At 52.2% G+C, this 15,416-nt stretch overlaps 2 protein-coding genes across 2 annotated transcripts in view; one reads left to right on the forward strand and one right to left on the reverse strand.

Annotated features, from left to right (window-relative positions):
• Positions 1–2,443: 2,443 nt before the first annotated feature.
• Positions 2,444–7,456, reverse strand: LOC105996201. Its single transcript, XM_013030214.1, is given in 5 exon segments — positions 2,444–3,437; positions 3,513–6,579; positions 6,582–6,944; positions 7,069–7,146; positions 7,417–7,456. Coding segments are annotated over 5 exon segments (4,542 nt in total).
• A 1,893-nt stretch (positions 7,457–9,349) lies between these two features.
• Tgm4 (transglutaminase 4) overlaps positions 9,350–15,416 on the forward strand; it is a 31,982-nt gene continuing 25,915 nt past the window's right edge. The window contains exons 1-6 of the mRNA XM_013030215.1: positions 9,350–9,356; positions 10,511–10,573; positions 11,547–11,720; positions 11,926–12,038; positions 12,998–13,124; positions 14,467–14,585. Coding sequence (XP_012885669.1) covers positions 9,350–9,356; positions 10,511–10,573; positions 11,547–11,720; positions 11,926–12,038; positions 12,998–13,124; positions 14,467–14,585 — 603 coding nt within the window. The remainder of the gene's footprint in view (positions 9,357–10,510; positions 10,574–11,546; positions 11,721–11,925; positions 12,039–12,997; positions 13,125–14,466; positions 14,586–15,416) is intronic.

Consider the following 15,416-nt stretch of genomic DNA (forward strand, 5'->3'; position numbering starts at 1 on the left):
CAGGAGTGCCCGTGCTTTTTCAGCCAGTAATTTTAAAGTGTTACAACCTGGTCTGCACGCAGGCAGCCAATCCTTTTAAAACAAATCATATGTTTTAGCCAATTACTGTTCGAGGGGGTCCCCCGGTGTACGTGCCGTCTCCGGCCCTTGGTATGAGGAAATGACCTTTACCCGAGATAGCACCTGTGAATAGTTTCGGTCAGGGGAGACAAGCTGTAGAGTCGGCCAGCTTATCGATTAACTTGTGAGGTTACTGCTTAATTACTAGGAGAGTAAGGGGTAAGGTAATTTTTAGCAAAGCATGTTACAGAAGCCAGAAATTGCTTGGTTAGACATGAAACTCGGCTCCCTGGCAAAGGGGCTAGAGGCCTGGTGGTTTGAGGAGGGGGTCTTTCATTCCCCCATTTCTTTTGTTAGTGCCTCTAACCTTAGAGGCAGGTGTTGTCTCCTTCAGTTTCTTGTTGCTTGAGGGCTTGATAACGTTGGGTTAAAACTAGGGTCTGTACCACCGACAGGCGGTCTTTTACAAATTGTATTAGGCGGTTCACAATGCAAGGGCCTAGGGTAAGGATTAGCACCAGTAGTATAAGTAGTCCCATCAAGGAGGATAATAGAGTAGTGAACCACGGAGACCTGTTCCATAATTCTTCATACCAGTTCTGTTGGGACTCAAATTCCCGCTTTCTCTTATCTAGTCTCTCTTTGAGTTTGTCTAGGGTCTGGATTACTACTCCAGTTTTTTTAGCGTAAAAACAGCATTCTTCTTTTAAGGCTGCACATAGGCCCCCTTCCTTTAGAAAAAGTAAGTCTAACCCCCTCCGATTTTGGAGGACTACCTCAGCTAAGGAGTTTACGGAGTCTGTCAACGCCCGGACGGACTCTTCTAGGGTTTTTAGGTCTTCATTCATAGCCTGTTGGAGGAGCATATATTGATCTGCCTTCATCAGGGCTGTCGTTCCTGTGGCGATTCCTGCCGATATGCCTCCAAAACCCAAGAGAACAGCTAATGTGAGGGTTACAGGTTCTCTTTTGTTTTTGCATAAACGGTCCTCGAAATACCGGAGGACAAATTCATCGGGATGGTAGGTGATACGAGGCCAAATTTGCACTAGTACACAATAATCCCTAGTTTGGTTAAAAACGGCTGCTGACACACACACGGGGTAATTCCAGTGTTACAAGCCCAATAGAATCCATCCAGGGGGACCAAATAATAAGGGCCAATGGTAACTGCCTGAGTTAGATTACATAAGGTTCTATGGGATGATGGTACGTAGCCCAAGCATATTCCATCTCCTGATACCTCTGAAAGGGTCAGCTGGTGGCTGGGAAGGGAGTTACAAGTGGTGGGAGGGCTGGTGTGGTTGGAGAAATTTGCAACCACAGCGATGCCCTCGTAGTACGGTGGGCTGGGGGCTAAGCAAAGTCAACAGTTTTCAGTGCGGTCTGGGTCTGAATAGTTTAACCTGGTTAAAGGGGCCTATGCCGCTATAATGAGCCTATCTCCTGTCCCCAGTGGGACGGGGACTGCTGAGGGGGTAGAAGGAGGAGAAGTAATGGACATGGGGGAGAGGGTAGAACTAGCGGGGTCTCTAGTTTTGGGTTTGGGGGCCGACGGCAGAACGGCGGGGGCCCTGTGGTCTGCTAGAACCGGATTGGGTCCGATGGGTAGAATCGGGGCTATTTCTTTACGTAACCTAATCTGGAATATTGCCCCCAAGTCTGGTCCAGTTATGTACCATCTCAGCCCCCACTGTCTTCCTGCCACCCATACAGCTGGAGATTGGGCTTTTCCCTTATCTGTGAAGGTTATTTTTAGGGGCATGCAGGTGGCATTGGTATTACACCGAGTAGCCCAAGGGCGTCCCTTTTTTACACTAATTAGGTCCCAGGAGGAGCTGGGCTGCCAATATGCATCTCCTGTTGTTTCACAACCCCACTTGGCACAATAGTACTCTCCTATATTTCCACATCTATTGGCGGTTGCCCGGGACCTGCCGTCCCGGGGGCAGACATAGAAGTCGTGGCTTGCTAAGTACCTTCTCTTTTGGGGTGAACACAGCCATAATGATCATCCGCACTCAGGTCCCAAGTACTAGGGCAACTGTATCCCTCTAGGGGGATGTCGGTATGCATTGCATCAGGTATGTCCCACTGGCCCGACTTTATACCAGCTATCAATTGACAAAAGTCAGGGGTGAGGTCTGGCCACCAAGTACCCCAAGGGTGGTTCCTAGAGGTAATTTGCCAGATTATGTCTGAAGTACCTGATATAACTTGCCACGTCTGTTGTACGGGCTGGTGCGGGTTGCAAGAGGTTAAGTACAATTTAGAAAACAGAAAAAACCAGAAGTAGGGAATTAGGCCCGAATGAGTCTTATCTTTAGGGGGTTTTGAGAACGCTGGACCCGCCATTGCGGAGGCTCTTGGTGGGCGGAGTCGTCTATTCCATTAAAGGAGCTCTTTTGACATGCGATGCATGGATCCAGGAGGCAATTCCGTCTACTTTGAGGGCGGTGGGAGTTGTCAGAAGTACAGTGTAGGGTCCTTTCCAGCGAGGTTCCAGGTTTTTGGTCTGATGCCTGCGGACCCAGACTGAGTCACCAATCTGAAAGGAATGGGGCAGTGAGGGGGTTTTAAGTTCCTGATTGTAGGCCTGGGCAAGCGGTCTCCAGACCTCTTGTTGTACCCATTGTAGGGCTTGTAAATGGCTTTGCAAAGAAGGTGTCTTAACCTGGTCAGTGTCATAAAAGGTTACTGCAGGGGGGGGTCCCCCAAACATGATTTCAAACGGGGTTAGTCCATGGGGGCCAGGAGTATTCCTGGCCCTATACAATGCTAGTGGTAGGAGCTGTACCCAGTCTTTATTGCCAGCTGCAAGCATCAATTTGGTTAAAGTCTCCTTGATTGTTCTATTCATCCTTTCTACCTGTCCTGAACTCTGGGGTCTATATGCACAATGCAATTTCCAATTTATCCCCAGTACCCTGGCCACCTGCTGGCTTACCTGGGAGGTGAAGGCTGGCCCGTTATCCGACCCTAGTGCTTTAGGAAGTCCATACCTGGGGAAGATTTCTTCCAGTAGCTTCTTGGTGACCACCGTTGCAGTCTCTGTCTTGGTGGGGAAGGCCTCTACCCATCCTGAAAAAGTATCTACAAAAACTAGCAGGTACTTGTAGCCATACATCCTGGGCTTAACCTCAGTGAAGTCTCTTTCCCATTGATTGCCAGGGCTGTGCCCTCGTACACGTACCCCTGGATCAAGCCTGGTTCTTCCTGCATTGACCTGCGCACAGGTGGGGCACTTGTCCACTATTTGTTGGAGAATTTGGTCTCTTTTGGGGAAATACCCGAGGGATCCTTGCCTGGTTATTAGTTCTTTCATTTTTCTTGCACTTAGGTGGGTCAAGTTATGCAAATGTTGAAACATTTCTCGGGTCTCTTTAATAGGGTAGACATATTTATTTTGATACAACCATTTTGGGGTTGTGTGGTCAAAGTCAGCTCCCAATTTCTGGATTAAGTCCAAGTCCTCATCAGAGTAGTTCCAGTCCCAGCTTGGTTGTGTGGCTTCCTTAGCATCAGATCGTAGGGGAAGTATTTGTGGTCCCAGAGCTGCTTGCCGGGCAGCTTCATCTGCCAGTCTGTTGCCCCTTGCCACCAGGCTGCTCCCCTTCTGATGCCCAGGACAGTGTATAATGCTTAACTTGCTTGGGAGAAACAAGGCCTGGAGCAGTTCTAAAATTTCAGCCTTATTTTTGATTTCTTTTCCTGCTGAGGTTAGAAGGCCCCTACGCCGATAAATCTCCCCGTGTACATGAGCAGTGGCGAATGCATACCTGCTGTCGGCGTACACATTTAATCTCTTTCCTTCTGCCATACGCAATACCTTAGTTAGAGCCATCAATTCAGCCCTTTGGGCAGAGGTGCTCTCCGGGAGCGCGCTAGCCCATATTACCTCCGAGTCCGTGGTGACGGCCGCTCCAGCCCGTCTCTTTCCGCCTTCCAGGTAACTACTGCCGTCGGTGAACCACGTCTTCTCAGCATCCGCTAAGGGAACGTCCAGGAGGTCTGGTCGAGACCCATGTACCTCGGCAAGGATCTGGCTACAGTCATGAAGAGGCATCTTTCCCGGGAGAGGCAGCAGGGTGGCTGGGTTGAGGGTCACCAGTGGCCCATACTGGATCCATTCAGAGTCCAGTAGGAGAGATTGGTAGTGAGTCAAGCGCGCGTTGGATAGCCACCGCTCCGGAGGCTATCGCACTATGGTCTCAATGGCATGGGGAGTCAGTAGAGTCAGTGGCTGTCCCCAGGTTAACTTGGTGGCGTCTTTGACTAGCATTGCAATGGCGGCTACCATTCGTAGACAAGGGGGCCACCTTGCAGCCACAGGATCTAGCTTTTTGGAGAGGTAAGCAATTGGCCTCCTCCAGGGCCCCAGCTTCTGGGTCAATACTCCCTTTGCATAGCCCTGTTTTTCATCAGCAAATAGTTCAAAGGGCTTAGTCACGTCCGGGAGTCCCAAAGCAGGGGAGGCCAGTAGGGCCCCTTTAATCTGGTCAAAAGCCTGTTGCTGTTCGCTGTTCCATTGAAAGGGAACCCCCTGCTTAGTGAGCGGGTACAAGGGGGCCGCCATCTCCGCAAAACCAGGAATCCACAGGCGACAGAAGCCGGCTGTGCCCAGAAACTCCCTTACTTCTCTTGAGTTTTGGGGAGGCGGGATGCTACATATAGCCTCTTTTCTGGCAGGGGTCAACCAGCGCTGTCCTCGAATTTCATACCCCAGATAGGTCACAGTTTGTTGGCAAATTTGTGCCTTCTTAGCAGATGCCCGATACCCACGCTCCCCCAAGGTTTTAAGCAGTACCTCAGTACCTCTCAAGCACTCCTCTCTCGTGGTGGCTGCGAGGAGGAGATCATCTACATACTGAAGCATTATTAAAGAAGGATGTTGAAGACGAAAATCTGCCAAGTCCTTGTGGAGGGCTTCGTCGAACAGGGTCAGGCTATTTTTGAATCCTTGTGGCAATCTTGTCCACATGAGTTGTCCTGAGATGCCCTGTTCGGGGTCTCTCCACTCAAAGGCAAATAAGCTCTGACTCTGGGGACTAAGCCGGAGGCAGAAGAAGGCATCTTTCAAGTCTATAACAGTATACCAGGTGTGTGTGGGAGGCAAGGTACTAAGCAGGTTATACGGGTTAGGAACTGTCGGGTGAATGTCCTCTACCCGTTCATTTACTTTTCTTAGGTCCTGAACTGGCCGGTAATCATTGGTGCCTGGCTTCTTAACAGGTAATAGAGGCGTGTTCCAGGGGGAACGACAAGGGGCAAGTATGCCTTGATCCAGGAGTCGTCGAATATGGGGTTTTATTCCCTCATAGGCCTCCTTTGACATAGGGTATTGTTTAATTTTTATGGGCGTGGCGGTTGCTTTCAACTGGACCACCAGTGGGGGTTGTTGTATGGCCAGTCCTATTCCGCCTGTTTCTGCCCAGGCATTTGGAATTGCTTTTAGCCAGTCCCCCATTTCTTTGGGCACACTCTTTGGTTTTTCAAAAAGTCTATATTCCTCTTCTAATTGGAAAGTTAAAACATGCAGGGGTCGGCCTGCCGGTCCCGTTACGGCGGCCCCTTTTTCCTTTAGTTTGGTTAATAAATCCCTCCCTAGCAATGGGTAGGGACAGTCAGGGATGTGAAGAAAAGAATGGGTGACCTTACCAGTATCCAAACGAACTTTTCTGTCTGTGGTCCAGTGGTATTGCTTGCTGCCAGTTGCACCTTGTACCCAAGTAGTTCGGCCACTGAGTGGGCCCTGATCTTTGGTTAGGACCGAGTACTGGGCTCCTGTGTCCACGAGAAAGGTTACTGGTCGCTCCCCCACAGTTAGAGTTACCTTGGGCTCAGGGGGGAGCTCCTGGCCCTGACCTCCCTAGTCTTCGTCCAGGGCTAAGAGTTGGGCAGGGGGACCTGTGGTCCTTCGCCTGGGGTTCTTTGGGTTCTTCGGACAGTCTTTTACCCAATGTCCTGTTTCCTTGCAATAAGCACATTGGTCGCGGTTTACTTAAGGCCGCCTCATCCTCCCCTTCTCCTCTGCCTGACCTGCGCCTTGTCTACCTGAGACTACAGTGGCCAGGATTTTACTAAGTTCTCTATTTCTTTTTCGATCCCTCTCTTCCTCTCGTTCCTCGCTTTCCTTTCTACATCTGTCTTCCTTTTCCTCCAGGGTCTCTCTCTTGTTATAGATCTTTTCTGCCTCTTTTAACAAATCCTGCAGGGAGTAATCCTGCAAATTATCCAGCCTCTGTAACTTTGCCCTGATATCTGGGGCGGACTGCCAGATAAAGGCCATGGACACATTTCCCCGCTGTTCTTGACTATCAGGATCGAAAGGAGTGTACCTGCGGTAAGCTTCCTTTAGCCTTTCTAGAAAAGCGGTGGGGGTTTCCTCCGCTCCTTGAACTGCCTGCCTTACCTGGGCCAAATTGGTGGGCTTTTGCCCTGCCTTATGGAGACCCGCTATGAGCAGCCGGCGGTAAAGACGTAGGTGGGTCCTACCTTCAGCCGTGTTAAAATCCCAATGGGGCGGGTCAGGGGAAAGGCGTCATCTATGATGTTCGGAAGTTGGGTGGGGCAGCCGTCGTCTCCCGGCACATTCTTTCTGGCCTCCAGGATCACCTTTTGCCTTTCTTTTGAAGTGAGGAGAACCTGTAACAGTTGCTGACAATCATCCCAAGTGGGCTGATGAGTGGTCAGAATGGATTCTATTAGGGCCGTAAGGGCCACCGGGTCCTGAGAGAAAGTGGGGTTATGTGTTTTCCAATTATACAAGTCAGACGCAGAGAAGGGCCAATACTGCAGGTGATGTCCTGGTCCCGCCGCAGGGCGCAGGGGCAGTGTCACCGCTGTTTCCTCCTGGCCTCGATCTCTCCTATCTCGGAGGCGACCTGCAATGGGAGACCCTGTGGCCCGCTGCGGCTCTGCTCTTGGCCCTCTTGGCTCTAATGGAAGGCCCCGGTAGGGGGAGTCGTCCGAGGTCAGAACTGGCTTCGGTTCTGGCCTCTCCGGTACTTTTGTAGGTTCCGATTTCAGAAGGGGGTAAAGGGAAACGGTAGGTGTGGAAGGAGGGGGAGCGGAAGGTGCGGAGGGCTGAGGTACAGGGGGAAGAGGAGGTGTAGAAGGAGGGGGAGCGGAAGGCGCGGAGGACTGAGGAGGCTGAGGAAGCGTAGGAGAAGGAAGGGAAGGAAGAGGGCGAGGTATGAGGAGAGCAAGCCAGGAAGGGGGGTCATCAGCAAGGGACTCCCAGGTTATAATATACGGGACTTGGTCCGGGTGTCCGTGAGGTCCCTGAAGAAATATCTTTTGTTTGACCTGTGAAATAATTTGGCGATTGAAGGTCCCCTCCTTCGGCCATCCCACATTGAGGGTTGGCCACTCGGAAGAGCAGAGAGTTTGCCATTTTCCTTTCCTTACTTCTACGGAGAGATTGTGCGCAATCCCTTTAACTTCTTTCCAGTGGTTAAGAGTTAAAGATAGAGGAGTAACAACCGCCTGGCCCCCATGTTAAAAAGAATAAGAGTTAGACTGACACTAAACACAAAAGAAGACAAAAACTACCCAGGTATAGACAAACGCTGCGCGACTCCGGCTACAAACCGAAAGCAAATTCAAATTTCCAAGCGGGGAAGCAAACTGTCCTCCCTCCAAACGAACGAATCCGGCGGATTCGTTCCAGGCCCCGAAAAATCGGGCCCCTCTAATCCCTGAGGCGTCCCCCAGGGTGGCGGGGGAGAAGTCTGAGCTCGTCAGCTCCTTCTCAAGCTGCCCAAATACAAAGCTATTACGCGTAATAGTACAAACGCTGCGCGGAAAACACCAGACAAACAGAGACAAAGACAGAGACAAAGACAGAGACAAAGACAGAGGCCGGCCGGCTTACCTCCTGGTGGGTCTGAGCTGGAGTGGGTCAGGGGGCTATCCCGGACGAGCCCCCAAGATGAAAGACCCCCGACTTCGGGTCTCCCCAAATCAGAGCCTCCCTGCCCCAAGCACCAGTCAGACGACACCAGATGCAAAGGCAAGAGGATTTTATTTGGGCATGCCCAGGTTCCCAGGTGCACGTGACCTCGAGATCCGCAAGGTTCGGGTCAGTGTCTGGGAACCCCGAGCAGTCCCAGGGGTGGTCTTTTTATGGGACCCCTCTGTCCGTTACAGGAGTGCCCGTGCTTTTTCAGCCAGTAATTTTAAAGTGTTACAACCTGGTCTGCACGCAGGCAGCCAATCCTTTTAAAACAAATCATATATTTTAGCCAATTACTGTTCGAGGGGGTCCCCCGGTGTACGTGCCGTCTCCGGCCCTTGGTATGAGGAAATGACCTTTACCCGAGATAGCACCTGTGAATAGTTTCGGTCAGGGGAGACCAGCTGTAGAGTCGGCCAGCAGATGTGAGCTTATCGATTAACTTGTGAGGTTACTGCTTAATTACTAGGAGAGTAAGGGGTAAGGTAATTTTTAGCAAAGCATGTTACAGAAGCCAGAAATTGCTTGGTTAGACATGAAACTCGGCTCCCTGGCAAAGGGGCTAGAGGCCTGGTGGTTTGAGGAGGGGGTCTTTCACTTTAAACAAAAAAGGGGGAACTGTAGAGAGCTGCGCGCAGCCGCACCTGGAAGATGGCGCTGGCTTCCGCCCTCCGCCTTCCCGATGGCGAGCGCTCTCTGTGGTAAACAACTCCTTTTATGGCTAAGGCAAAGAATCTGGCTTGCTTCCTCGCACCTGAACCTATTGGTGGTTCCCACGTGGCGTATCAGGGTTGGCTACCCAGTGGGTACTTAAGGCTGTGTGGGATTCTCCCCGGGGTTGGGGTCGGAAGATTGCTAAAGGTCCTGAATAAACTGCAGAGAGAAGAGTTCGGTGTCGCGTCTTCCTTGCTGGTCGAGGCGGTAGCGACACTCTACCACTTGAACCACAGAGCCACTTCTAGCTTTTTGGTGGTTCGTGGGAGATAAGAGTTTCATGGCCAGATGGATCTTACCCAGGCTGGCCTTGAACCATGATCCTCTAGATCTTTGCCTCCTGATGGCAGGCGTGAGCCACCAGCGCCTGACTTGTTCTTTTCAATCAGCTCAGCTGGACAGCTAACTCGCCAAGTCTGATGGGGGAGATGATAAAGTTTTACTAGTTCGTGAAGACACGTCCCCAAGCCCCACCCTACTGGGTTACGCCTTGCCCAGGACCACATAAAAAAGCGCGGAGTCCCTCCCCCCCTTGCTCAGAGGCAGCTCTGGCCACACAGGCATCAGGACTGACTGACTGCTTTCTGGGACCACAGGACCGAGGACACAATGACCACGATGAACGGTGAGTGCAGGAAATCTCCCTGTAGCTCAGCCCAACCCACCGTTGGCCCACACACTGGCTGTCCCTAACTCAGCCCAGGCTGGCGAGGCCAGCTCTGCTTTATTCTCTATCTACTCATTTAAAAGAAATGCACCCAGTACCTGTGGCTCATGCCTGGCTGCCATCCGAAGGTCACAGGTTCAAAGCCATCCCAGGCAGGAAAAGTTTGGGAGACTCAACCTCCAGTGAGCCACTAAAACCCAGAAGTAGAACTGGGGCTGAAAGCGATAAGAGTGCTATCCTGGAGCAAAAGAGGTCAGGCAGCAGCAGTGCCTAGGCCCCGAGTTCAAGACCCAGGACCAGCAGAAAAACAAAAACCCCCACTTCGCATTTCTTTTTTTTTGTCGGTCGTGGGGCTTGAACTCTGGGCCTGAGCGCTGTCCCTCAGCTCAAGGCGAGCGCTCTACCACTTGAGCTACAGCGCCACTTCCGGTTTTCTGGTGGTTTATTGGAGATAGGAGTCTCACCATCTCTCCTGCCCGGGCTGGCTTTGAACTGTGATCCTCAGATCTCAGCCTCCTGAGTAGCTAGGATTATGGGCGTGAGCCACCAGCGCCCAGCTCACTTTGCATTTCTGTATGATTTCCAACATGACCCAAAAGTATAAGAAGACTTCCCGTAGCCATTCCCTAAGTGCTGCATGCATTTGTTTTATCCGTCTCGATTATTCTGGAACCTTCTGTGGTCTCATGAGATCCACCAGCTAGATCCTTCATGGTAGGCAAGAATAGATGAAGAACTGTGCACTGAAACTCCACTCTGGGCCTGAGTCACTTTCCAGATGCTCTCTTTTGCTTTTCTTTTTTTCTTTTCAGGGTTTGGTGTCCGTCCTAGGGCTTGAACACGGGGCCTGGGCACTGCCCCTGAGCTTTTTCCACGCAAGGGCTACCACTTGAGCCATAGCTCCACTTCTAGCTTTCTGGTGGCTCATCAGAGATAAGACAGGCTTTTTGTCCCCGGGCTGGCTTTGAACCACGATCCTAAGATCCCGGGCTCCTGAGTAGCTAGGATTCTAGGTGTAAGCCACTAGCATCCAGCAGAGAAGGGGTCTGAAGTCCCTAGCACGTGTTCATTAGTGGGGCAGATCAGTGAATGTCTCCCACCCCTGTGTTCAGCCATCATTGGCTTCACAGCTGGGTGCAGTTTTGTAAATTACCAGGGACAAGGTAGCAAGAAAGGTAGGGTGTCCTGGCCCAGGGTTTGATTTTGAGATGGCACTTGCTGCTGCTCGGGTCGTTTTCCTCCCTGGCCTGCGGTCTCAGGCCACACTGGCCTGTTTATTTCGCATCTAGTCCTCCTGCTTCTTCACTGCAAGGAACAATTTGATTTTCAGGGTTTAAAAGACCAAAGATGGCCAGAGCTCAAAGCAAGCGCTCTACCACTTGAGCCACAACGCCACTTCTGCTTTTCTGGTGGTTCATTGGAGAGAAGAGTCTCACGGACTTTCCTGCCCAGGCTGGCTTTGAACCATGATCCTCTGATCTCAGCCTCCTGAGTAGCTAGGATGACAGGCGGGAGCCACCAGTGCCTGACACATGCGCTAGTTCTATGTTCTGGGCTTTGAACTCAGGACCTGGGCACTGTCCTGTCCCTGAGGGTTTTTTTTTTCTTTCTTTTTGCTCAAGGCTAGCTCTCTACCTCTTGAGCCACAGCTCCATGTGTGCAGCTTCTTTGTTGAGATGTGGGAGATAAAGAGTCTCCTAGACTTCGTTGCCCTGGTGGCCTCAAACTGCAATCCTCACATCTCAGCCTCCTGAATAGCTGGGATGACAGGCGTGAGCTACGGGCATTAGTGAGGCTTGTTGTGGCTTTAGGCTTGAGGGCAGCGGGGCGCCGGTGGCTCCCGCCTATCATCCTAGCTGCTCAGGAAGCTGAGAGCTAAGGATCATCATTTGAAGCCAGCCCGGGCGGGAAAGTCTGTGGGACTCTTATCTCCAATAAACGAATCAGAAAAAGCCAAGTGGCTCAAGTGGTAGAGCACCCAAGGCCCAGAGTTCAAGCCCCCAGGATTGGCAAAAAAAAAAAAAAAATCAAAGAACGAGGGCTGTAAGCTCCTCCCCAGTGTTAATTATAAACAAATGTCTGTCTGTCCATTCCTCCCCCCCCCGCCGTGTGTGTCTGCACCTCCCTGTCCGCCCTGCACCCCAACAGAGTTGCAGGCTCTCCGCATTGACTTCTTGAGGAAGCAGAACACCACGGCCCACCACACGGACAACTTCCAGACCAACAAACTCGTGCTCCGTCGCGGCCAGGTATTCCACCTGCGTCTGATGCTCAGCAAATCTTTGGAGCCCCACGAGCAACTGAAGCTGCAGTTTGCTATCGGTGAGTCCTCGGGGTGCATGTGTGTGGGGGAGGGGTGTTTGTGTGTGAAAAGGGTAGAGTGGGGTCTGTGTTTTTGCCTCCCCAAATCTCAGCCATCCACCGGCCTCGCAGCCAGTCAGTCATACTTTGGCCCCACATAGCACACACCTGTAATCCCGGCGGGTAGACAGGAAGTCAAGACTCTCTCCGTTTTGGGTGTTCCCAGGGCCGAATCCTAGCATTGCCAAACACACCCTGGTGGAGCTGAACCTGAAGATGCCCACCGCGTCCCGCTTCGAGGGCTGGAAGGCTTCGCTGACCAGTAACACCGGCAGGGAGGTGAGAGCCACGGCCCTGCGGGCTCTGCCTCACTGGCTTCCGGACAGTTCTGGGACTAATTTCAGATGCTACGGTCCTCACCTTCTAGGTGGCCACAGAGCTTAAAGACCCAGACCACTGTCTCCCAGTGGCTCTCCTCCCCTCTGCCTCTCCATCTGCTTCTCTTCTCTGCCCCCTGACCATGGGTACACCGCCTCCATTTCACTCCTTCCCACACTTCTTTTCTTTTGCCGGTACCAGCATTTGAACTCAGAGCCTTACATACTTGCTAGCTCACAGCTGGTGCCCTACCACTTGAGCCATGCCTCTAGTCCTATTTTATTTTGGTGGGTAATTGGAGAGAAGAGTCTCTTGGAGCCAGGTGCCTGTCAGCTTAGCTTCTCAGGAGGCTGAGATCTTGAGGATTGCAGTTCAAAGACAACCTAGGCAGGAAACTCCCCGAGACTCCTTTATCTCCAATCAGCACCAAAAAAAAAATGTCAGAAGTGGAAGTGTGGCTCAAGTGGTAGAGCACCAGCCTTGAGTGAAAAAGCTCAGGAACAGAGTCCAAGCCCTAGGATTGGTGCATGCGTGCGCGTGTGCGCGCGCGCACACACACACACACACACACACACACACTCTGTGTTGGTTAGGCCAGGCACCAGTGGCTCACACCTGTCATCCCAGCTACTCAGGAGGCTGAGATCTGAGGATCGTGGTTTGAAGCCAGCCTGGGCAGGAAAGTCTGTGAGACTCTCATCTCCAGTGAATCACCAGAAAAGCAGAAGTGGCGCCGTAGCTCAAGTGGTAGAGTGTTTGTGTTGCGCACAAAGTGGCTCAGGGACAGTGCCCAGGCCCACAGCTCAAGCCCCAGGACTGGAAAAGAAAAGATCGTTAGGACGTATGGAGTGTTCTAGGGCCTTTCTAGGAGCCCGGTCTGGTGGGAGGGCGGTGTCCACCCTGTCCCGTGCCTCTCTCAGGTCATCGTGGCCATCACCAGCGCCCCCAACTCCATCGTGGGCAAATACGAGATGGCCGTGAAGACCGGAAGCCACACATTCAGGGTGCATGAGGACTTCTACCTTCTCTTCAACCCCTGGTGCATTGGTAACGTGCAGCTCTCTGTGTGTGTGGGGGGGGGGGATATGAGGAGGGCCCCTGATAGTGGAATAGGACCCAACCCAGCACCCCTGGGACATCGTCCTCTTTGTGGCCAAACCCCCATGAATTCAGGCCCCTTTCCCCGCTTTTCCTCCTCCCTATTGCCCTGCCTGCCAACCTTGATAGACATTGATGGACAGCTACAGCCCACCAATAGTGTCTTCCTTGGCAGCTCTAACGGAGGGGCTAAACCCAGACAGGTGGCTCTTCTCTCCCTGTCTGCAGACTCTCACTTGGTTGTGTGTGTGTGTGTGTGTGTATGGGGGCGTGTTGTCGATCGTGGGGTTTGAACTCTGGGCCTGGGCACTGTCCCTCAGCTCTTCAGCTCAAGGCTAGCGCTCTACCACTTGAGCCATAGCACCACTTCTGGCTTTTTCTTTTTATGTGGTGCTAAGGAATCGAACCCAGGGCCTCATGCATGCAAGGCAAGCACTCTACCACTGAGCCACCTTCCCAGCCCTTGGTTGTGTTTTTGTTTGTTGGTTTGTTTGTTTTGCCAGTTCTGGGGCTTGAACTCAGGGCCTGGGCACTCTACTACTTAAGCCACAACACCAATTCCAGCTTTTTCTGTGATGCATTGGAGGTAAGAGTCTCATGAACTTTCCTACCCAGGCTGGCTTCAAACCACAATTCTCAGATCTCAGCCTCCTGAGTAGCTAGGCTGACAGCGTGAGCCATGGACATCTGGACACAGTTCATCTTTTTTCTTTTTTTTTCTTCCAGTCCTGGGATTTGAACTCAGGGCCTAGACACTGCCCCTGAACTTCTTTTTGTTCAAGGCTAGCACTCTACCACTTGAGTCACAGCACCACTTCCAGTTTTCTGGTGGTTCAGTGAAGATAAGATTCTCATGGACTTTCCTGCCTAGCTGGGCTGGCTTCAAATTGTGATCCTCAGATCTCAGCCTCCTGAGTAGCTGGGATGACAGGCGTGAGCTACCAACGCTTGGCTTTTTTTTTCTTCTCTTTTTTTCCCTCTCGCAGTGAAATTTCCTTATACCTCACTCAGAATGTTCTGGAAGTTCTTAGGACTTCTAATCCAAACTCTATTGCCTGGGGTTGGAGGCACGATTCAAGGGGTAGAGTGCCAGCCCATGAGTGAATACATCAGCTACTTTGTTCCAATCCTGGTCACAGACAAGAGACAAATGTGTTACCATCATCCCTCCACCCCTCTCTCCCACCCTCCCACCACGGAGACTTTCCAGCCCCTGTAGCCCAGGTGGTGCACCCCTCCTCCCCAAGCCCCATGGGTTGGCCACCCACGCGGCCACATGGTCTCCCCACAGACGACCCGGTTTTCCTGCCTGACGAGGAGGAGCGCAAGGAGTACATCCTCAACGACACCGGCTACATATACATGGGCTTCGCCAAGCACATTCGCGGCAAGCCCTGGAACTTCGGCCAGGTAACAACTCACCTGGTACGCGCCCTGTCCCCTTGCTTTAGCTAGAGTGTGATGGGCTGCCAGACAGAGGGAAGTCGGGGAGCTTCAGGTCAAAGGTCAGTGGTGTGCCACTGGACCAAACTGGTGGAGGAACTGAGACAGAGGCCCCTCCATCTATCCATCCATCCATCCATCTGTCCACCCATCCATCCACCGATCCACTTATTCATCCATCCATCCACCCATCCATCCATCCACCCATCCATCTATTCATCCATCCACCCATCCATCCATCCACCATGCATCCATCTATCCATCCATCTACCCACTAATCCATCCACCCTCCACCCAGCCACCCATCCATCCACCCAGCCACCCATCCATCCATCCATCTACCCATCCATCCATCCATCCATCCACCCATCTACCCACCACCCATCCATCCACCCATCCACCCATCTACCTATCCACCTACCCATCTATCCATCCATCCACCCAGCCACCCATCCATCCACCCATCTATCCATCCACCCATCCATCCATCCATCTACCCACCCACCCACCCATCCACCCATCCATTCATCCTCCCATCCATCCATCCACCCATCCATCCACCCACCCACCCATCCATCTATCCATCCACCCATCCATCCATCCACCACCCATCCATCTATCCACCCACTCATCCATCCACTCTCCACCCAGCCACCCATCCATCCACCCATCCACCCATCTACCCATCCACCCATCCACCCATCTACCCATCCACCCATCCACCCATCCATCCATCCATCCATCCATCCATTCATCCACTCATCCACCCACCCATCCATCCATCCATCCATCCATCCA

The sequence above is a fragment of the Dipodomys ordii genome, unplaced genomic scaffold, assembly GCF_000151885.1.
Source record: "Dipodomys ordii isolate 6190 unplaced genomic scaffold, Dord_2.0 Scaffold128, whole genome shotgun sequence".
In the NCBI taxonomy this organism is placed as follows: Eukaryota; Metazoa; Chordata; class Mammalia; order Rodentia; family Heteromyidae; genus Dipodomys; species Dipodomys ordii.